General features: G+C 49.3%; 1 protein-coding gene across 2 annotated transcripts in view; it reads left to right on the top strand.

Annotated features, from left to right (window-relative positions):
- KMT2A (lysine methyltransferase 2A) overlaps window positions 1-22797 on the top strand; it is a 49027-nt gene that overhangs the window by 21452 nt on the left and 4778 nt on the right. Inside the window, exons 9-35 of one of the 2 annotated variants that reach the window (XM_075116149.1) lie at window positions 164-292; window positions 1151-1264; window positions 2464-2610; window positions 2898-2993; window positions 3786-3906; window positions 4690-4803; window positions 5136-5320; window positions 5901-6074; window positions 6892-7002; window positions 7251-7324; window positions 7846-8036; window positions 8429-8535; window positions 8678-8815; window positions 10133-10291; window positions 10576-10693; window positions 10778-10856; window positions 11111-11271; window positions 12113-12298; window positions 12956-17267; window positions 18643-18723; window positions 19259-19323; window positions 19703-19873; window positions 20532-20606; window positions 20916-21090; window positions 21489-21596; window positions 22028-22111; window positions 22488-22617. In XM_075116149.1, the coding sequence (XP_074972250.1) occupies window positions 164-292; window positions 1151-1264; window positions 2464-2610; window positions 2898-2993; window positions 3786-3906; window positions 4690-4803; window positions 5136-5320; window positions 5901-6074; window positions 6892-7002; window positions 7251-7324; window positions 7846-8036; window positions 8429-8535; window positions 8678-8815; window positions 10133-10291; window positions 10576-10693; window positions 10778-10856; window positions 11111-11271; window positions 12113-12298; window positions 12956-17267; window positions 18643-18723; window positions 19259-19323; window positions 19703-19873; window positions 20532-20606; window positions 20916-21090; window positions 21489-21596; window positions 22028-22111; window positions 22488-22617 (7605 nt within the window). Of the gene's footprint in view, window positions 1-163; window positions 293-1150; window positions 1265-2463; window positions 2611-2897; window positions 2994-3785; window positions 3907-4689; window positions 4804-5135; window positions 5321-5900; window positions 6075-6891; window positions 7003-7250; window positions 7325-7842; window positions 8037-8428; window positions 8536-8677; window positions 8816-10132; window positions 10292-10575; window positions 10694-10777; window positions 10857-11110; window positions 11272-12112; window positions 12299-12955; window positions 17268-18642; window positions 18724-19258; window positions 19324-19702; window positions 19874-20531; window positions 20607-20915; window positions 21091-21488; window positions 21597-22027; window positions 22112-22487; window positions 22618-22797 lie in introns of both variants that reach the window. The other variant, XM_075116148.1, reaches the window with a different exon arrangement.

Genomic DNA, 22797 nt, shown 5'->3' with positions numbered 1-22797 from the left:
ATGGTGTGCAGAATAGTTACTTTCGCGCAACTTTTGCGCGCTCCTTAATCCTGTGCTGGTTTGGGGGTTTTGTCTGCGAATTACCTGCGGCGTTTAGTTATAATTACTGGTGAAGTTGTGACGTTCGGGGTTGGGATTAATGCAGGCTCCTTTACTTGACCAGGAAAAGCCCCCTCCTATAAGCAAGCCAGAAAGCAGCACGCTGAATTTGCTCAGCACTCTGACTAACGGAAGCAGTTCCAAGCAAAAGCCACCCACAGATGGAGTCCACAGAATCCGAGTGGATTTCAAGGTAGAGGACAAAATGTTTTAAGTATTTGAATGTTGCCTGGCTCTAAACACTGGAACTAGAGTCCCTCAAGAGTGCTGGCAGTGACTTCTAAGTTTGTCTGTCTGGTGCTGTTCAGAGAGAACTGCAAATAGGAGCCTTCATGACGAGTCACTCGGTTTTTTAGAAGCTTGTTATGCCTTTTTTCTCTCGTAATTAGCGTACTGGATGAAGAGACGCTTAAAGCTTTAAAACCTTAACTGTCAATGTGTGAGGATGAGCAAGAATTTGAGGTTTATGAAGAATTATTCCATTAAGATGGAACTATAAAACCTTACCACAACTTGAGCCAACAAGATTTGGGGAAAATGTTAGTAACTTGTAATTCACGGCATTTTGGGTATATCTGGGGTTTTAAACTGATAAATCATGTACTTTTTTGAACAACAGTGTTGAAATAATAAAAATTAATATTTTCCTAATAATTTTTCAGTCCATCTATAAGTGTTGATACTGGAGATTATAGTGAGATCTCGTAAGTGTTTTATACGAATATCGAGTTTTAATAAAGTATAATTCTTCCAAAGTTTCACTTTTAGTAATAATTGTGCAATCGTGAAAAACTCTGTCTTGTTCCTTTAGGCTTGCTTTCCGTAGAAGGAAGGCTAGGGTACTGTTGAGCTCTCTTGGCAAGAACAGCGCCGAGATGCGACTATGCCAGTGTACGCTCTAAAGTAGACCAAGGTAGAAGTTGAAATGGTGTCAGGGCGAGGCCACTTAATCGCAGGCACAGAAAGTATGCAGCTGCAGTCAATGTGAGCACTTTATACTGATGTTGTGTTGCCTTATTCTGCATGGTGATGTATCCTTTTGTACTTTCAGGAGGACTGTGAAGTGGAGAATGTTTGGGAGATGGGTGGGTTAGGCATCGTCACCTCGGTACCTATTACTCCCAGGGTGGTCTGTTTTCTCTGTGCCAGCAGTGGACATGTGGAGGTAAAGCATTGTGTTCTGCTGTTGATGACTTAGTTACAGCACCACGTGGTTAGGACGATAAATAAATAAGTTATTTCATGACCTTAATCCAAGAGACATTAAAATAACACCTCTAAATCTGTCCCCGCTAAACTTTGTCCCGAGATACTAAAACGCAAGGTGTTTAAAATCAGTTTGGAAACTCCTGCGGCGCTTACTTCGCAGGCGAGCTGTATTAGCCGTAACGAATAGCGTATTTGAGAGCACCTGCGTCTCCTCTTAATTTGGAATCCCACATCTGGTGTCAAACAGGGGCTTTGCTTTCTCTTAACTTGAAATAAGAAAGGCTGCCCGATAAATGTTGAAGGGCTTTAGGCAGCGTTGCCTTTCCCAGGTATGTCTGTGTCTGCTGAGAGCTGCAAACCATTACTGAAACGTGACTGGAAAGATTCTGGCGCTGTGCAAAGAGCTGGATTCGGGCTTAAGGCGTGTTAAATGCGTTTCCAGGTGTAGATAGGTGCCTTCTCAACATCTTCAGGCCAGCTCTGCTGGGAAGGTGATGCTAGCGCCCTGGAGAAGGCTCGGTTATGATGAGCGAATGATATTTGGGGGAAAGGGGGCTAAGTTCTGTACGTGGACTTCGGCGCGCTTGAGGGCCGTGGAGGTCCAGTGGGGCGTGGAGCCATCCCCTTCTCAGTCAGGTTGCTCAAGGGGACCAAGCATTCTCCCGTCACCTGTGAGCCTGCGGTGTTCGTGCCCTAAGGACAATTCTTGTTCTAGTATGACCAGTCTTGTAGGGGATACATAGATGTTAGAAGAGCTTTCACGTGGGCCACATAAGCTGAACGGAGGGAGGAACGTCTCTCTTGGCTCCGTGTACCCCTTCCTTCTGCACTGAGTGTTTGTCCTGGTGCGGTTGGCTTGCATTACAGCGAGGGAGGGAGGTCCTGAAGAGCCCCGTAGGCCTTTGCCGGTGCTCAGAGCACTTAGATAACAGGAACCAGGCTCCCCTTTGCTGCTAGAAGCCTTCTTGGGGTAGATGAGCATGTATTGGGGGTATCCCAAGTACGCGCGCAGTTTCCTTCCTGAAACACACCAGTAGATGCCCTTGTTCCGTCAGCCGTAAGGCAGAATTCAAAGTAGTTCGGAGGGCGAGGGGGCTTGTTTGGGAATTCGGCGCGGCTTCTGACTTGCTAAAACCTCCCTCTCCCCCCTTGCAGTTTGTGTATTGTCAGGTCTGTTGTGAGCCTTTCCACAAGTTCTGCTTAGAGGAGAGCGAGCGGCCCCTGGAGGACCAGCTGGAAAACTGGTGCTGCCGTCGCTGCAAGTTCTGCCACGTGTGTGGGAGACAGCACCAGGCCACCAAGGTACCCCCAAACCGCCGGGAGACCCGGCGGGCACCCCCCGCGCAGCTCCCAGAGCTCCTCTCGCTCCGGAGCTCAGCTCGCGAGCGCGCACCGGGGAGCAGGGAAGCGCGGAGCCTCTGCGCGAGCGAGCGCCGCTGTGCGCTGGGGAGAACGCCTCTTGAGTTGCTTTGTTGCAGCCGCTTCCTCTTGCCCCGAGCGGGGATCCAGCATAAAACGAAAATGTCCAGGACTTTGCATCCCTTTGGAGGGTCTCTGTGCCAACGCTTTTTTCCCCTTTATTCCTGTAGCAGTTGCTGGAGTGTAACAAGTGCCGAAACAGCTATCACCCCGAGTGCCTGGGCCCAAACTACCCGACAAAACCCACCAAGAAAAAGAAAGTTTGGGTGAGGGATTTTGCTTGCTTTCTTGGGTAATTCACTTATTGACTGGTGATAACGCTACGGGCCAGAGCTCTGCAGATGACTTGCGGTCGCTTCGTTTTTTAAGGCGGGGTGCCTGTTTCGTTGGAAGGCGGGTTTGGAAATAGGTAATGAGGTGGGTTGTTGATCAGGTTCTGAACAAGCGGGGTTTTCAAAGAGATTGCACCTTTTTTAGTTGTGATTCCATACATAATCCCAGAATGTGGAAGAAGCTCTTTGGAACTGAAGCATTTACCTTGTTAACAAACGTCGCAGGTGACGTTGCTGTTGAGAGACGATGTGGATTAATGCGCTGTTTTGTGTCCTTCAAGTTTGCGTTCTGAACGAGTGCGAAAGCTTTGCCCGTAGTGTATTTGGTACTAACAGTTTTCAGGTGTTTTCTGCTATGATATCCACAGAGTTGGAAAACTGTTAAAGTAAGACTTCGTATTTTAGGTTGGAAGAAATGCCACGACTACATATGCTGTTTTACATGAAAGGTGATATTTTCTTCAGTACAAATATGAAGGACAGGAAAGCTACACTGTGATTTATTTTCATTTTTTTTCCTGTTGCATTATCACCATCTTAGCGTAAAGGGAGGGAGCTCTTTTCTTTTTAGAAAAGAGAGTTTTGGTATTTCAGACTGCTTATTCTGTTGTGTAAGCTCTCCGCGCTCGCTAAATAGTAAAAACTGTGAAATGTGTCGTTAGGACTAAAGCACAGAAACCACCGGACGAAAGCAAATAACTCTTGCCAAACACGTTCCTTTTCCAGATATGTACCAAATGTGTTCGCTGCAAGAGCTGTGGATCCACGACACCAGGCAAAGGGTGGGATGCGCAGTGGTCTCATGACTTCTCACTGTGTCATGATTGTGCCAAACTCTTTGCTAAAGGTACATGAAGTTGTGATTCCTTACAGCAGGAGCCTCTGCAGACGTTCAGGTTTGAGTTAGGCAGCGTCAGCATAGAGTGGATGGGGGGCCTGCGGGGCAGGTGAGCTTGTCACCCCGCAAACAGGAGCGCAGGCTGGTGGGAGGGTCAGGCGTGAAAGCACGGGTAATAGTTTCTGTAGGAAAGCCAGGTTCTTAGATGTTACAGTGGCCAACAAAGGTCATCACTGTTTTATTGTCAGACTTTGAGGCTATACCATATAAAGCAATTGCCACACACCTGTTGGCCTGGGGTTTTGAATAGCAGTTGGGGAAGAAAACCTTTCAAAGGGCTCCTGGCTTAAAAGCAACAAAATTCCTACTGGAAAGTCGTCATTCCTTCTTGTGTTAGTTACCATACGTGACGCCCTCGAATCTAGGAGGGGCACCCCGGGGGGGAAAGTCTCAGGACAGCAAATCTTGCCCATTCGGCCTAATTTCTTGCCTGTGCGTCATCCTTGTCCTTTTGTTTTACCCTGTAAAGCTAATTGCGTACAGGACTTTTAGTCTCACTGCCCCCGAAAAACGGGTACACAGTAGTGGAGATCTAGAGTAGTCGGCGGTCTTCGGAGCAGGTTGGCTTTGCGGCCATTGCCTGCGGTGTTGCAAAAGCAGATGGAACTGTGCTGGCAGCTTACTGCTGGGGTTTTGGAGAGCTGCTTTCTTAGCACGCTAGTAGATAGCCGGCTAGCCTTTAAGGCGCGTGTGGCTGCTGGACTTCTGACAAAAATCGCGTCTCGTTTGCAGGAAATTTTTGTCCCCTCTGTGACAAATGCTATGATGATGACGACTATGAGAGCAAGATGATGCAGTGTGGGAAATGCGACCGCTGGGTCCACTCCAAATGTGAAAACCTTTCTGGTAAGGCAGATATCTCCTCGGTATTTAGGAATGCGGGGCAGCAAGTAGACCAGAGCAATCCAGTTCTGGACCTTTCTACTAGAGCGTTAGGTTAACACCCTCGCCTGTGTGGCCTCTCTGAAAAACACCTGTAGAATGGCTACAGGCAAACCGGCACCAATACCAGTGACACCGGAAAGCGTGGCGCTCGCCTCGAACGCTGTGTCGCGCGAGGCGCTTCTGTTACATGAGAAGCGTTTCAGCTAGACAGCAAACGCTGAGTAGGGGTTTATCCCTGTACCCGTCCCTCAGTGAAGTAGTTCAGATCGTTGTTTTATTTTTATGGTCTCCAGATGAAATGTACGAGATACTCTCCAACTTGCCTGAGAGTGTGGCGTACACCTGCATTAACTGCACGGAGCAGCATCCTGCGGAGTGGCGTCTGGCACTGGAGAAGGAGCTGCAGGTTTCCTTGAAGCAGGTTTTAACGGCCCTGTTGAATTCTAGAACTACTAGCCACTTGCTGCGGTATCGACAGGTAAGCTGGAGCCTCGCGCCCCGTTAACGTGTTCTGCCTTGAAGCGTTGCCCGGCGTTCGGTTGAGTTCTGGTGCTGCTGTGCATCGTACTGCGAAAGCGCCTTTATTGTACCTAGAACGACGTGTACTGTGGGTTTTGTTTTCTTTCTGTTGTTCCTTCCTCTGGAAACAAAGAAGTGGGCATCTGTGATATGACCTGGGAGGCTAAAAGGAAAAAATAGGGTAAAGTTCTTCCGGGAACGGGAAGATTTAGCTCTGCGGTGGTGAAGGTGCTTTTTTTGACAAAGAACAGGATCTTAGTCTTGAAATATATATTTGGAAATAGGACTTCTGAAAAACGAGTTTGCTCCTCACAGCTGATCGCTCTGCTCTGATGTGTGCCCTGCAGGTCAGCAGCAGAAAGCTGCTTAAGGTCTTTTCCTTCCTGTCCCTACGTTCTGGACAGGAATTCAGAACCTGAGCCTCCTTTCTTTCGTGTTAGCGAGACTCTCTGGGCCAATAAACGTGCGTGGGAGTGTGTCGTGAGTAGCAGCCGCACTTCAATAGCCCGCTCCCTCTGTCTGGTTGCTGATGTTAACAGGCAGCAAAACCTCCCGATTTAAATCCCGAGACGGAGGAGAGTATCCCATCCAGAAGCTCTCCTGAAGGTCCCGATCCTCCGGTCCTAACAGAGGTCAGCAAACAGGAGGAGCAGCAACCTCTGGACCTGGAAGGGGTGAAGAGGAAAATGGATCAAGGATGTTACACTTCTGTGGTATGTCCAAGTTTTCATGTTCCACTCTAATGATGGATCCTGTAAATCGCTTTATGACCCGTGTTGTTTATGGCTGAGCATCCCTAAGCCTTTCCTTTATGAACAAGGAAACAGGTCAACATGCCGCTAAAAGTAATTCTGGCTGGCGCTCGTGTGCACGTTGACCCAAAGACAGGAAATTTACACCTTGGTACAGCGCTCTAACCAGCAGCAATACTTGGTTAAACCCCTTGTGTTCTCTGTCACGCGTTTATCTTGACGGCAGCAGGGTAGGCCGTCCTTCGCGTGCAAGCTTGAACCGAAGGCCTAGCCAAGTAACACCGGAGGTAGTCAGTTACCTGGAAACTAATGATTCCTGTGTGGAGGGATCATTTAGTGGGTCGTTTATACGAAACGCCAACGTTGGCCGAATCGGTTTTCTTTGCAGGGAGCAGCCTTTTCCCCTTTTCCCCCTACAGAGCCTGTAATCCTGAGGAAGGGTGTGTATTGCAAAGTGCTAGGCAGACGTGCCGGTGCCAGGTTGTGGCCAAACCCTCGTGAGGTGGCTAGCTTAGCCGGTTCAGAATCGGTCAGCAGCCGACTCCTGGTAGAAGGAAGAAGCAAACAGTCGCGGGGGTAGCAGTTCTGCCACTCGGTTCGCAAATGCCCAGTGCTGCACGTTTCTTTACAGCCGAATTCTTTCTCTGCTTTTAAGTCGACACTGTGGTTTGGTCTTCTAGTCACCTGGATGTTCACTTGATGCCTTAAAAAACGGGCGGATGGTGCAGCTGTACGAGAAACAATCCTGCTAATGAGAAATTTTGTGGCTTTCTCGTAGCTGGATTTTAGTGACGATATCGTGAAGATAATTCAAGCAGCCATTAATTCCGATGGAGGGCAGCCGGAAGTTAAGAAAGCCAATAGCATGGTCAAGTCCTTCTTTATTCGGGTGAGCTGGGCTACAGTTACTTTGAAATCTGCTCGCTGTCATACCACTGCTTGTTGCTGTTGGAAGCCAGAGGGCCCAACACGCTTGCTGCTGCTTGGGGACTTCCAGGAGTAAAATATTACGTTGTCAGGGTTGTTGACATTAACAAAATCTTACTAGTTGTGCATTTACGGTAGATCTCAGCTGAATGTCTTTGAACTCTGGGGTATGTTGTATAACATTTCTAATGGAGTGTTGTTTTCCTTCAGCAAATGGAGCGTGTTTTTCCATGGTTCAGTGTAAAAAAGTCCAGATTTTGGGAGCCAAATAAAGTAACAAGCAAGTAAGTAATTGTTCTGTGTCCGACTGTGACACCCTGCGGTTTGCCAGCTGTCCAAGCGAAAAGTATCAAGAGAGCCTGGTTTTGGGGTTGGGTTTTCTGTTTTCGTTTTTTCTTTTCCTTTTTAAATTTTTTTTCTTAAGAAGTGAAACGGTAATCCCGTTCGCAGGTTTTGTGTGCACTTCCTTGTTCTAAAGCAGAGTAACCAAAAAAATCATTTAGAACTAGGTATGTTGTGCGTTGGCATGCCAGTCCTGCCCTTCCTTCCCCCTCCTCCTCCTCACCCCCATTTGGTGTGGCCCTCCTGCTGCATCTGTTGCCCTCAAAAGAAACAGCCAGCCACGTCACAAACCTTAAAATGAATGTAAGTGCCCGGCCATAGCCCTTGTCGAGAGCGTGTGTGGACTGTAGGTAATGAAACGAGTTGTTACTGCGTGCCGAATGTCAGTAGTGCTGGTAGAGAGGGCACGAGGTGCGCTGGAGTAGCCGGGTCTGACAGCTGACTCCTTGTTGCATTTCAGCAGTGGTATGTTGCCGAATGCAGTGCTGCCCCCTTCGCTTGACCATAATTATGCTCAGTGGCAGGAGCGTGAAGAGAACAACCGCACTGAACAGCCCCCTCTGATGAAGAAAATCATTCCAGCTCCAAAACCCAAAGGGCCTGGAGAGCCAGACTCACCGACTCCTCTACATCCTCCTACACCGCCTATCTCTGGTAAGAAAACCGATTGCCTTGCTAACGGTCCCAAACCCAGAGTGCTTCGTTCCAATCCTCCTAGCAGCAAAGAGAGGGCGGTGTTAGTTCTGTACGTGACTGAAGAATTTTGGAGACCTCTGTGACCTAAAATCGTTCAGAGGCTGTTACTTATGGCATGTTTCTGAGCCGAGCTTGGGCCCAGAAACACGTTTGCACCTGCCTCTCTTCTCGCAGAGCGAGACCTGCGTGGAGGCCGATGTGTGCTTTTCCTCGCTTTACAAGCTGGCTATTGAAAACTCCAGGCTGCTGCTTGGCTCTTCTACCCTGTTCTCTTACTGACAGTCTTTCCAGATTAAATTCTGCCTCCCTGACTCTCCGGAACAAACAGCGTTCTCTCTTCTAACTCCCAGGCTCTGACAGAAGCAGAGAGGACAGTCCTGAACTTAACCCACCTCCGGATGTAGAAGACAACAGACAGTGCGCATTGTGCCTGAAATACGGTGACGACAGCGCTAACGTGAGTATCCGGCACGCGCCCGTTGTGATGGGAGCTGACTTAAGCAGTCCCGTGGATTTGGTGCTGTGGACAGGCTGGATGCTTTTGTGCGTTGCTGCGTCTCGTGGAGCGTTGGAAAAGAACGTTTCCTTCCGTTCTTTAGGATGCAGGACGCCTTCTCTATATTGGCCAGAATGAATGGACACACGTGAACTGTGCTTTATGGTCAGCAGAAGTGTTTGAGGATGATGATGGTTCTCTGAAAAACGTGCACATGGCTGTGATCAGGGGAAAGCAGCTGGTGGGTATACGTAAAGAATACTCGTTAAACTTCACGCCGATTTGCACAGGACCGAGACGGGAACCCGGCTAAAAGATTCCTTGTGTGTGCGCGTTTTCTGCTCTGTCCTCTCCTGCGGATTTTGTTTTGGGTTTGGGGGTTTTTTTGGGAGGGTTGGGTGGGTTGGTTGGTTGGTTGCATTTTTTCGTTGGTTGGTTGGTGTTTTTTTAACACTATATGTAATAGAACTGACTGAAGATTTCTGAAAATTTATTCTATCCTCGCCCGGTTCAGAAATATTTTAGAGACCAAAAGGAACTTGTAACAGGAGAATTGGAGCCATGTTTTTCTCAGAAGGTTTTCAATTGCCAATGCTAAAGCTTAAGCAGTTGGTGCCATACCTGTAGTTGCCACCTGTTTTTAAAAATAATGCAGAATATCTAGAGCACGGCCAAATGCTGTGTTAAAGCCCAAGAGCTGTCTCTCCGGTACAAGGACTTACCAGATCGTCTCTGGCGGTCCGAGCTGATGAGAGCAGAGGAACTCCAAGGAGGGAGAGCAAGCCTGTGCCTCCTGTTTTGACCTAGGTTAAATTTTATACATGTAGAAACGAAATAAAAACGGGAAGCAAGTATTGTCCAATTTAGGGTGGAGATCAAGGGACATTTTTGCGTTTCAGTACAGATGAAGGATCTTGACGTCTAGCTCGTACATAGCTACTCCACCAAATACTGCAAAAAGAACGACGGGGCGTCTTTTTTTTTCTGAACTCCTAAGCGGTCTTAGAAAACAAAACGATCTTCCTGTCGTGAAGTGCTTGTTGCGTACTTTCCAGACGAACGAAACGAGGCTGGAAGCATGACTAGAAGCTAGGTTGTCTGAATTTTGTTTCAGGACTGTCATGCAATCCTAAACAGTTATTAAAACGGCAGAAGTGGTGGAATAGGGCTGCTCTTAGCCAGAAGTGAGCTGCCCACGTGGGGAATACCCTGTGCGGGAGAAATAGTTGCCGTATTAATCAGTGCAGCTTGCAGATACAACTCTCGGATATGGAGTGCCAGCAAGAAAGTCTGAGGCCTGGAGGAACCAGTCTGCAAATTCAAAAGTTGTTCTGTGTGAGGGATCCTTCTTCCTCTCACCTCCTCCTCCACGTTTCACTTGTGCATGTGAGTCACGGTAGTGGAACGTTACGGCGTTGAAGTGGGAGGTCAGGCTTTGCTCTAAGCTGCTCTCTGTGCCAAAGAAAAACAACTGACAACAGTAACGGTGACCTGCTTTTAGAAGGGATTACTTGTTAACCTTTCCTCCCACCCCCCTTTTTGGTTTTATTTTGCGTAGAGATGCGAGTTCTGCCAGAAGTCCGGTGCCACAGTAGGCTGCTGCCTCACTTCCTGTACCAGTAACTATCATTTCATGTGCTCGCGAGCCAAGAACTGTGTCTTCCTGGACGATAAGAAAGTTTACTGCCAGAGGCATCGTGACTTGATCAAAGGAGAGGTGAGATTCTTCTTTCACACCCCGCCTTGTCCGGACACGAGGTTAGTCCGTAACGACGAGCGCCTTTGAGAAGCCAGGATTGAACGTGCTTCTTACTAACAAGGGCCAGGCGGTTAAAAAGAAGCCAGCCGTATAACCGGCCTGGGGAAGTTCGGCAAGCGGCGCCGTGTGGCAGTTCAAAAACCGAAAGAGCAAATGGAGGATCGAGTTGTCGACGGGCTGCATAGCGTACGCGTGGTGGCTCCCTTAAAATTAACGTGTGGTTTTGTGGATTCTTGTTCCAGGTGGTTCCTGAGAATGGGTTTGAAGTTCTGAGGAGAGTTTTTGTGGACTTTGAAGGGATCAGTTTGAGAAGAAAATTTCTTAGTGGCTTGGAACCAGAGAACATCCACATGATGATTGGTAAGGTCTAGTCCCTGGACACCTCACCCACCTTTGGTGCCAGAATCTGGTTCACAGGACTTCCCTGCTCCCCTTTCTGCTCAGGTTCAATGACGATAGACTGCTTAGGAATTCTGAACGACCTCTCAGACTGTGAAGATAAGTTGTTTCCCATCGGCTATCAGTGAGTATAAGCTGTTTCGTGATCAGGTGTCTTTCAGCACGTTAGATGCCAAACCAGCGCTGAAGTAACATATGTACAAATTGACTGTAGCTCTCGTACCGTGTTCGGGAATCCTGTGATGAAGGTAGGTGTGCAGCATGTTCTGCCAGGAAGCCTTTGCCCCATGTAATTTTGAGAAACTGAGAAGTTAAAATAGGAATGCTGAGATTTACTCGACTGCTGAGTAAACTGTCTTGCGTTGAATTGTCTTCCAGGTGCTCCAGGGTGTACTGGAGCACCACAGATGCCAGGAAGCGCTGCGTGTATACCTGCAAGATCATGGAGTGCCGACCTCCGGTCATAGAACCTGACATCAACAGCACTGTAGAGCATGACGATAACAGAACAATTGCCCATAGCCCGCTTCCCCTTACAGGTGATCTTTTAAGGCCTTCCTAAAAGTACATTCTCGGTGTGTTTTTGCCATAGCGTAGACTTACCAGAAAGCCAGGCAGTGGCTAGGACCTGTCTCTCTTAAAGCGATTTGGACTCAAATCGACTTCAGGCTTCCAAATTACGTTACGGCATCTTAAGACTTTAAAAAAAAAAAAAAAAAAAAAAACCCCAAACAAAAAGAGCTAATAAGCTCCTGAGTGTCCTGGTAACTTGGAAAACACAAGCCAAATGGAAACTACTGTAGTAATGTGTTCTGGTCTCCAGATCTGGGATTTTTCTAGTGATCTAAAACTTCAAATCGTGCTTCACGTGTCAGCGTTGGGGTGTAATATGGGGGTTGTTAAGTACTGTGTCGAAGAGTAGCATGGCACTGCTGTATTTCCAAATTGCCTGCTCTGTATCCGTAGGAGAGTTTGAAAAGATTCATTAAAAAACCCCACAGACCTCAACCTTATCCTTCCCGGTTCCCAGCAGGTGAGGCTGTGGAAGATTTTTTTATTTAAAACATTGTAGAATCGTTGTCATTGTCATTGAAGCTTAATGAATTGTTGTCATTGAAGCTTAAACTTTATTAAAAAGTAATGGTGCTTCATGTGTAAGCTGAGGATTACGGGAGTGCTGCAAGTGTTCGAAAACGTTCTTAGGAGACGAAACCGGACGTGGTCTGACAGCAGGGAAGGAGTAATCTTTGACTTTGTGTGTGTTTAACAAACGCCCTGATTCTCCAAGTGAAACCTGATAGCAATGTATACTTTACCAGATCGTGGCTTTTAGGGTTTGGTGATGGCTTATACAGTTGTTTCTCTTCTATGCAACGACAGAAACTCTACCTAAAGACAGCCGAAATACACATGAAATTGTAAGCCCACCATCACCAGATCGTCCCTTGCATTCTCAGACCTCTAGTTCCTGCTACTATCCGGTGGTCTCAAAGGGCCCCAGGCTCCGGACGCCAAGTTATCCATCCGCACAGAGGTCTCCCGGCTCTAGGCCGTTACCCTCTGCAGGTATTTCAAGGGCCATTGACTTGAATTTTGGGGTTTGGGGGAGCGGGGTTTTTTGTTCTGGAAATATTTTCGGTCTGGTTCGTGTCTTTGTTTGGCTTCATTCAGAATGTGGTGTTTAGTTTTCTCTTGCTAGAGAAAATAGTGAAACGGCAGTAGGTTTGAGGGAAGGAAAGTTCTGAAAATGCACAGAAAATGGCCTGTCAAGAAATGTACGACTGAAACAAAAATGGCCCTGGGGTTAAGAAAACTCTGTTTGGGGGGTACAATAGCAGTAATACGGAAGAGCTGTAACATCAGTTAGGGACTTAATCGTCTCAGCCGGCATTTTTCCAGAGAGAATTGGGAATCTGGTATCGTCGTTCAGCTGCTCTTTCCGCATGAATGACTCGGGGTTTGTTTCAAAGTGATGCAGAAAATTCACAGCTCCAGTTGAGATACAGACCCCTGAGATAGAAACGTGTCACCTCTACGTGGTGAATGCCGATTGACAGTATCAGATTTTGAATACCTGTCTCGGGAATCATCACGTCAGATCTATTTGGCTGAAAGGTTTTGCCGGGTTTTTTTTTTTCCTTGTGTTTTGTACAAAGGAATTGGGTGTGCATTAGTGTGAAGGTTTCAGATCACTTGACAGTCTTTCTTGCCTTCTTTTCTCAGGAAGTCCTACCCCAGTGACCCATGAAATAGTGACAGTAGGAGATCCTTTACTGTCCTCTGGACTTAAGAGCATTGGTTCTCGGAGACATAGCACCTCCTCTTTGTCACAGCAGCAATCAAAACTCCGGATGATTTCCCCTACGCGAGCTGGGAACGCTTATTCCAGGCACAGCGTGTCATCAGTTTCCGGCACGGGGCCCTCTTCAGAACACGAACTGAGCATCAAAAGTACTGACCGCTTTGTGGTACCGGCGAGTGCCGCTGCTCCAAGCGCTCCAGTTCAAAGTTGCGCTACCAGTTCAGGCTCCCAGAAAACAGCGGCTCCAAGCGGGAGTAAAACTTACCAGCTGGATGCACCTCAGTCAACGGAAGGAAAACATTCTAGCAGTTCAGATTTGATAGCCAAAGCTGCACCTTCTAAGGGGGAGAAGATGAAAACACTGACCTCAAAGGACCCAGATTATCCAGCTCACAGTTTTGCTTCTGGAGGGAACTCCAAAACATCCTCTCAACCGACCAGTTCATCGGGCGCAGAAACGAACGTTAAAATAGGAACCTTTCAGGACTGCTCAGGATCATTTCCTTCCAAAGAAGGAATATCCTTTCCACCTTTGCATCAGAGAGGCCCAAGGAAAGAGAGAGATCAGCACGTGGAACCTGTGCAGCCAGAGAAAACGACTGCAGTTGACGAGATGGACGCAAAGAACTTGAAGTCGGCTGGAGTAAATAGCAGATCTCCTGCAGCCAGTGAGCAGGTACTTTCTGCCCCTAGAGACCGGCGCCAGAAGGGGAAAAAGTTAATGAAAGACAGTTTTAAAGAGAAGCATTCCCTGAAACCCCTTACAGATTCAAGTCAAGCGGTAGGCAGCGATGAAGGAAACCTGAAACCCGAATTTGGTAGCCAGGGTTTGGCAACTGAACAAATGAGCCAGAGATTATGTAATAACATTCCTGCTGAAAAGGCTGGCGAGAAGTCTCCGCCTTCCCAAGGGCCGTCTAAAGGTTCTGCAGCGCAGATCGAAGCGGCCTCTAAAGAATCGCAGGCACCGAGAAAGCGCACCGTTAAAGTCACTCTGACTCCGCTCAAGATGGAAAGCGAAAGCCAGTCTAAAAACGCGCAGCCGGAAAGTGATGCTGAGCCTCAGTCTGCAGGCGCAGAACTGTCCGCCTTGGCAGAGCCCTCCTCAACTTCGGAAAGCCCGGGCGATAACCCTGCAGTTCAGGGAAGTCCAAACGAAGCGCCAGCACAGGAATCTCAGAATAACGCGTTCGAAAACTTGCCCGTTCAAGACAACAACTTGATGCTCCAGGATGGAACGAAAGCTCCGGAAGAAGGCTCGTACAAGCGGAGGTACCCACGGCGAAGTGCTCGGGCCAGGTCCAACATGTTCTTTGGACTGACTCCTCTGTACGGCGTGAGGTCTTACGGAGAGGAAGACATTCCCTTCTACAGTAACTCAACTGGGAAGAAGCGAGGGAAGCGGTCTGCAGAAGGACAGGTGGATGGCGCGGATGACTTGAGCACATCAGATGAAGACGACTTGTACTACTACAATTTCACTAGAACGGTGGTTTCCTCGAACGCGGAGGAGAGGCTTGCATCCCATAACTTATTCAGGGAGGAGGAGCAGTGCGATCTTCCAAAAATCTCACAGCTAGACGGGGTGGATGACGGAACCGAAAGCGATACAAGCGTCACGGCAACAACGAGAAAGGTCGGCCAAGTAACTAAAAGGAGCAGTAAAGAAAACGGAACGGAGAACTTAAAGCTAGACAGGACTGAAGAAGCCGGAGAGAAAGTACAAGTCACCAAGAGCTCCGCTGTCCACAAAACCGACCCAAAGATTGATAACTGCCATCCTGTGAGCAGGGTGAAAGCGCAAGGTCAGGACTCGCTGGAAGCTCAGCTGAGCTCGTTGGAAACGGGCCGCAGGGCTCACGCAAGCACCCCTTCTGACAAGAACTTACTGGACACTTTCAACACAGAACTTCTGAAATCCGACTCTGACAATAACAACAGCGACGACTGTGGGAACATCCTCCCTTCCGACATCATGGACTTTGTACTAAAGAACACGCCGTCCATGCAGGCGTTGGGAGAAAGTCCGGAGTCCTCATCGTCCGAACTTCTAACGCTCGGAGAAGGCCTAGGTCTCGACAGCAACCGTGGCAAGGACATGGGTTTGTTTGAGGTGTTCTCCCAGCAGCTGCCGACCGCCGAGCCGGTGGACAGCAGCGTCTCTTCCTCCATATCAGCGGAGGAACAGTTTGAACTGCCGCTGGAGCTTCCTTCCGATCTCTCTGTTCTGACCACGCGCAGCCCTACGGTGCCCAGCCAAAACCACAACAGGCTCGCCGTCATCTCGGAGTCTTCGCTCTCCAACTCTGGCGAGAGGTCGATGCTCGCCTTGCCTGCCACGGAGTCTGGGGAGAAGAGAGTGACGGTCACAGAGAAATCTGCCTCGGGGGAAGGTGACGCAGCTCTCCTGAGTCCAGGAGTAGACCCGAGCCCCGAAGGGCACATGACTCCCGATCACTTCATCCAGGGTCACATAGATGCCGAGCATATAGCCAGCCCGCCCTGCGGCCCCGTCGAGCAAGGGCACGGCAGCAACCAGGATTTAACGAGAAACAGCGGGACACCGGGTATCCAGGTGCCGGTATCGCCCACCGTCCCCCTCCAGAGCCAGAAGTACGTGCCAAACTCCACGGACAGCCCCGGCCCCTCGCAGATCTCCAACGCTGCGGTGCAGACAACGCCGCCCCACCTCAAGCCAGCCGCAGAAAAACTTCTGGTAGTCAACCAAAACATGCAGCCGCTGTACGTCCTCCAAACCCTTCCCAACGGCGTTACGCAAAAGATACAGTTAACGCCTTCTGTCAGCTCTGCGCAGAGCGTGATGGAGACCAACGCTTCGGTGCTGGGGCCCATGGGGAGCGGGCTCACGCTGACCACGGGACTAAATCCAAGCTTGCCGTCGTCTCAGTCGTTGTTCCCTCCCACGAGCAAGGGGCTGCTGCCCATGTCCCATCACCAGCATATACATCCCTTCTCCACGGCCGCTCAGACTGGCTTCCCACCCAACATCAGCAGTCCTTCGCCAGGCCTTCTGATCGGTGTGCAGCCACCCCCTGATCCTCAGCTCTTAGTGTCTGAAGCTAGTCAGAGGACAGACCTCGGTACCACCGCCTCTACGCCAGCTGCCGCCCTGGGCAAGAAACGGCCCATCTCTCGTCTGCAGTCGCGGAAGAATAAGAAGCTGGCTCCCTCTGGAACCCCTTCTGCTATAGCTCCTCCGGATATGGTCTCCAACATGACCTTAATTAATTTTGCTCCTTCCCAGATTTCCAACCACCCGCTGGATTTGGGAACCATTGCGAATTCAACATCCCATAGAACCGTCCCCAATATTATCAAAAGGTCCAAGTCTGGGGTCATGTATTTTGAGCAAACATCTTTGCTCCCGCAAGGTGGGACCACGACCGCGGTCGGCACGTCTCCGAGTGTCATCGGGCCGGATGCCGGTCACCTTCCAGCGGGGCCTGTATCAGGCCTAGCATCGAGTTCCTCGGTGCTGAATGTCGTATCCATGCAGGCCACGGCGGCCCCTGCTACTGGTGGGTCGGTCCCTGGTCACGTTTTGGGACAAAGTTCGGTAACGTTAACTAGCCCCGGGTTATTAGGGGACCTCGGTTCGATAAGCAACCTCCTGATCAAAGCTAGTCAGCAAAGCCTTGGTCTTCAGGAGCAGCACGTGACTTTACCGCCCAGTTCCGGGATGTTTTCGCAACTGGGAGCATCCCAAACTCCGTCTACGGCAGCGATGACAGCTGCGTCGAGCATCTGTGTTCTGCCTTCGGCACAGACGATGGGCATGACGGTCGCTCCGTCGTCTGCTGACCCAGAAGGCTCTTACCAGCTTCAGCATATGACGCAACTCTTGCCCAGCAAAACGGGCGTTGCTTCCTCCCAGCTGGACCTTGGCACAGCTTCGGCAACGACGCAGTTGTCGAGCTTTCCGCAACTGGTCGATGTTCCAAATAATACCGGACTCGAACAAAACAAGGCTTCCTCGGCGGTGATGCACGCCAGTTCAGCGTCTCCTGGAGGCTCCCCGTCCTCCGGTCAGCAGTCTGCGAGCAGCTCCGTGCTGGGTCCCACGAAAACGAAGCCGAAAATCAAACGCATTCAGCCATCGCTAGACAAAGGGAATGGGAAGAAGCACAAGACTTCTCACGTGTGGACCAGTTCCTCTGAAGCGCACGTTCCCGACAGAGGGGCCGCTGCTGCACCCCAGGTCTCAGCTACAGGGTAAGAGGAGCGTTTTGGTTTTGCTCATCCCTCGGCTTTTGTAACAGTACGAGGCAGAATCTCGCACTAGTTTTACAGCAGGCTTTCCTTTTGAGGGATAATTTCTAAGGTATAAACCCCAGCTGCCCACGGATCTCCCTGTATGAGTTAGTAGAACTTTTACCTCTGGAAAGGGGAGGATATAAAACCCGAGGCTTTGAGGATCAGGGTCTTGAGGACTTTATTCGTCGTTGACAGCTCTGGCAAATTAAAGAGTGCTTTAGAGAGATCGGTAGAGAAAACGGCACTCAGAAGGGTGAGGGGTTCTATTCCTTTATGTTGTTAGCGTGCCTAAGCGCTCTAGAAGTTTTAAGTGCGCTATCAGCAGCGCGCTAAGGCACCAAAATGACGCACCGTTCTGGTGTTGCCTTGGTCATTCTGACTCCAGACTGTAAACTGCGTGCCGGTTTCTGTGAGCTGAGTGTCTCTCCAGCGTGCGGTTTCTGCTTCCTGCCCCTCTTCCCTCCTCTTTAGCCCCTACAGGCAAGAGGGACTGGGGAGGAACTGGGAAAACGGGGAGAAGCTTGCTCCCCACTCTGTCAGGACAGCAGAGCGTGCGCTTGTCTCTCGCAGTAGAGGATCGCTTTCCAGACGTTAAGTTAGACTGATATTTGAATTCGCCCTTTGAAATATGGATCTGTAGAGAGAATAAGAGCTGCTAGTCTGTGTTTCACATGCCAAACTAGACAGTTTTATCGATTGTGGTCCACAGCTGTGTCTTAGTATCCCACTGCCAACAGTTATGCTTTTCACCAAAGACGTTGCACCGCTGACTTTCAGTCCTGGCTGGCTGATACTAAGAGACAGCAACATCCAGCTACTGAGAAATAAGTCATTTCCCTGGTAACTGAGAAATACTGCATGTCACTTGTGTAACTCCCCGGTCATCGTAAACATCTTGTAACAGGTCTGGTTCTAAACTGTCAATCCAGAACTCTTCAGGCAGCGTAACCTTTTAAAATAGCTTCTTTGTGTTGCTGAGGCTTGCCAATCTGTTTTAGTCCGTAAGTGTTTTCTGCAGCCGTTGCCACGTGCCGCCACGCGCCTCTTGACTCCTGAGCTCATTGCGTTTGATCGCTCAGGCACGTTGCTCTTGCACCCGGATTCGTGCTCCTCCTCCTCCTCCCTGAAGTGCAAGTCCTGATTCTGATGTGATGCTGGAAGCGTGACCTGGTTCCTCCTATCTTAGGAGCAGTTGTTCCTGCTTCTGTAGTTCTGCTCAACTGCTGAATCGCTCGTGGCAACTCCCGGTGCATCTCTTACTGCTTTCCGGCCTCGTTTATGGCACACGTGGCTTGGCAGGTATTTTGAATGTTCCTAAACGTTTTTGTTCCAGGACTCCTGCTATGAAGGCAGATATGCAGGATGCAGCAAGTGTAGACCAGCCATCGCAGAAACAGTGTGGCCAGTCTGCAGGGTAAGCATTGAACAGGCTTTTCCATCAGATTCTGCTCGCTTGAGCTTAAGGAAATTTATTCAGAGAAAAAGAGGAGTCTGACTCTGCTAGTTAAAATACCTTGGGAGCTTTTAGTCTGGAACGAGCGATGGTCACTTTTAGCTGCGGTATGGAGCCATTTTTTAAAATGAAGTTGCACGTAGCTCTGGGAAGCTTGCTGCTTGCTGCAAACAAGACTGCTCATGCAGTTCGGGCTGATCATACGTTAGCATACGCCTTATTACCGAGTAGGGCTAAGGCAAAGAACCGGTCGCAGACTGTATTAAACGAGGCTGCTGCCCACAGCCTGATAGATGCCTCAAAAAGGAATGCTACCGAGTAGAAGCTCTTTACTTGCCGGTTTCCAGTTGAACTGGTTAGAGCGTGCGATCTGGGAACAGGTGCTTGCACCTCTGTCTAGTTCTCGGGTTTTGTCGGTGAGTGTTCGGGGCTGCTGAGGTGAGGTGAGGGAGGCTGTTAAATGTTTTCCTTCACGTTCTCCTCCTTCCCTCCCAAGGCAAACGGCAGGCCTCCCAGAATCTCAGTCAACACAGAACTCAACGAATGAGCAAGAAAATGCAGGTACGTCGCCTCTTCAAAAGCACCAAGTCTCAGGATTCTCCAGGACTGGGAAATCAGTACCCTGAGGTTTTTTGATTTTCGTATGTCTCGTTCTCTTGGGAAAAATCTCCCAGCTAACCATCCTGTTATCCTTGCTTCAAAGGGAGGAGGGGGTTGTTTGCTGTTAATAGGTATTGGACAGGTAGTTACGTCTCTGTTTTTAGTTTGTGGAGATTTCGGCACTTGAGATTTCACGCTCTTACTGGAGCACCGTCTAGATTTTTTTCTTGGACAGAGTCACTGGTCAAAAAGCGAGTTAGTAGGTAACGTTCAGTTGTGGAACGACCAGCGGAAAAAACGTCGCCCTACCCTCTTTCCATCTGGCCTCTGTCTTTTCTAGGCTCAAAAGCTCTCGAGGAAGAAGAGAGCACTTTCAGCTCCCCGCTTATGTTTTGGCTTCAGCAAGAACAAAAGAGGAAAGAGTGTCTCGGTGAGAAGAAACCAAAGAAAGGTTTGGTTTTTGAGATCTCTAGCGATGACGGTTTTCAAATCTGCGCAGAAAGCATTGAAGGTGAGAACGGTGCGGTTTTGGTCGCCCTGGTTTTAGCTTTCCTTGCTAGAACTAAAAATATGACTTCTGAGGATCTTTTCCTCTTCTTTTTTTAAGATTTAAAAAACAAAACAAAACAAAACAAAGCCCCCTTGATTTACAGCCCTAGAACAATCCCAGTTCCTAGCGATGCCTAGCAGCTATTGAACTATTGAAAAAGTTTGGTGGGTGGGGTTTTTTTAAACCATTGTCCCGTTTTGTTTTATCAATTGACCAATGGTGTTGAGCCATACTTTGTCAAGGAACGGTCAGTGCGGATCGCTCAGTAGGGTGGCTAGATGTTTCCTCCAGGCCAGTTGCTGAAGACACTTACTGCCCTTTATGCCAAAGTGAACTTTAGAGAGGATGGAAGCAATTGGATCCCAGGATCTTAATTTATGGCCCGTGAAAGGATGCAAACTTGATACTCTCCCGTTAGCTTATTTAAATATGAGCGTTTTGTTGGGGAAAGGCGTACTGCACGCGTACGCAGAAGTCTGCTGACGGTATGTTGTTTCGCCGGAAACCCGATACGATGCGGCAAATTAAGAGGCGTAGCAAGGCACCTGTTTTGGCAATCCTCAGCGCCCAGCGCTCGGATACTCTTTGACTGTCTTGTCTTCTGTTTGTGTGACTGCAGATGCCTGGAAGTCACTGACTGACAAAGTCCAAGAAGCCCGTTCTAATGCCCGCCTGAAACAGCTATCTTTTGCAGGTAATACCCAGCGCCAAAGTCATGTCTGCTGCGCTCTTGAGCGTGCGGGAGCAAACGGGTCTTTCTGTGAGCGTCTCGGGGTTCGGAGTCTCAGGAGTTTCAGCTCAGCTGCTAACTGCTTTATGGAGGATAACTTCTTCCTGGTGAAATGATAGGAAGCCCCTGTGGGGAATGAGCTAGCTCATACAGCGCTCCCGTGAAAATTGCAGGCTGGCACGCAAGTTATGTTTAACGAGCTGCTGCGTCCTCGTGCTCCAGGTCTGCGTTGTCAGCTGGGTTTCCTCTGTTGTGCTCTATCCCTTGTTCCAGGTGTGAATGGTTTGAGGATGCTGGGCATTATCCACGATACGGTTGTGTTCCTGATTGAGCAACTGTACGGAGCAAAGCACTGCCACAACTACAAGTTCAGATTTCACAAGCCGGAGGAGGCCAATGAACCTCCCCTGAACCCACACGGCTCTGCTAGGGCTGAAGTCCACCTGAGGCAAGTGTGGGCTTTGTCGCCGTAAGGTTAACGTTTGCTCGATTAACTAACCCCGTGGCAGGGCGTAAGCAGCAAATCTCTACAGCGCTAAAGCTCTGGGTTAAAAAGACAAGTCAGCAGCTTCCCCGTGTAAATCAGTTACATCGCGTCTTCGGAGCCCGCTGGCTTTTCTGTGCCGCTTTGTTGACCGTTGCTTTGTTTAACGAAGCTTTCCTGGCCGGTGCTTTTATTCTCGGTTCGCAGAAGCCGTTGTGCGTTACCCTGCCACGTAGAAGGCTTTTCTTGAGAGGACAGACTGGAGAAGGTGTAAAGCAGTAAACATGTCAAACTGTTGTGGCAGCGACGCGTTTATTTTCAGTCAGTAAACCTAGACTTCCTTTCCTCTCTTTAAATCGCAGGAAATCTGCATTTGATATGTTTAATTTCTTGGCTTCTAAACACCGACAGCCACCAGAATACAACCCAAATGATGAGGAAGAGGAAGAAGTACAGCTGAAATCAGCCCGGTATGCAGCAGGGTTTACAGGCTCAAAGGGGAAAACGATGCTGCGGTGTTAAAACAAGCTGCTCGGGCTTAGTTACGCGTTGTGTTCTTTGAGGTGGGGTTTCAAACTTGCAAGCTTCTGAGCACTAGCAAACGTAGAGGAGATGCCGGCAGTAGCGAGAGAACTGGCAGGTGGAGGGGACTGCCAGACCAGCCTTCCTTCGAAGGCTTCTTTTCCTTGCTTATGTAAAACAGTCCAATGAGAATTTGGGCAGAAAAGGGAGGAAACGAACTTTTACGTATACATAAAAACACCGAATGAGTGTTGATTGTGCTCCCAGTGAGCTGCAGCGTCGCAGCGTCTAAATAATTACATCTTGGACGGTGTCCCAGATCATGTATGGCATGACTCTCAAACAGAGGGCACCACTTAGCAGCATCTCTTTGTTCTAGGAGGGCGACTAGTATGGATCTGCCAATGCCCATGCGCTTCCGACACTTGAAGAAGACCTCCAAGGAGGCAGTCGGTGTCTACAGGTAAGGTTTTGCTCTGGTACGGCTGCCTTCGGGACGGAGGAAGGTGAAAACTGGAAACCTTCTAGGAAGTCAGACTGCACAATTGAGGGGAGAAAGCAGGTTTGGGGTTTTTCCCTCCTCCTCCTCCCCGCCTAGCTTATGTGTTTGAAAAGTAATCCTCAGCACAAACTGCTGCTTCCTTGCTGGTGATAGCTGAGGCACGTGCTCGGGAGTGGGCAGGAGAGACCTCGTACTGTTCTTGTTCGCGGTACGCTAGAGAAGAGTACCGGTGCTGCGGGGATCCTTGCAACGGGTAACCCGTTTTCTGCAGCGCCCGCAACCTTCGGAGCTCTGCTTGTATCGCTTGAAACGTTTGCTTATCTGGTTGCTCTTTTAGGTCTCCCATCCATGGCCGGGGTCTGTTCTGCAAAAGGAACATCGATGCAGGTGAGATGGTGATCGAATATTCAGGCAATGTCATTCGCTCCATCCTCACTGACAAACGAGAGAAATACTACGACAGTAAGGTGAGTTGTGGGCTCTTGTAGAAGTTCTTAAAGAGTTTGGGAGAGCTAGAAAGTGGCTGTGAAGGTAGGACAGGCTGACGTGAAGACCGCCTTTGGAGCGCCGTGGATTGGGATTGCCGGCTTCTCGGGATGTTGCCGTTCTTGCTGGAGCTCTAGAGGCGCTGCCGCTTTTCTCCTGCG

Source organism: Phalacrocorax aristotelis, chromosome 22 (genome assembly GCF_949628215.1).
Source record: "Phalacrocorax aristotelis chromosome 22, bGulAri2.1, whole genome shotgun sequence".
Classification (NCBI taxonomy): Eukaryota; Metazoa; Chordata; class Aves; order Suliformes; family Phalacrocoracidae; genus Phalacrocorax; species Phalacrocorax aristotelis.
The sequence above is the reverse complement of the archived record's forward strand: the minus strand, read 5'-3'. Positions and strand labels throughout refer to the sequence as shown.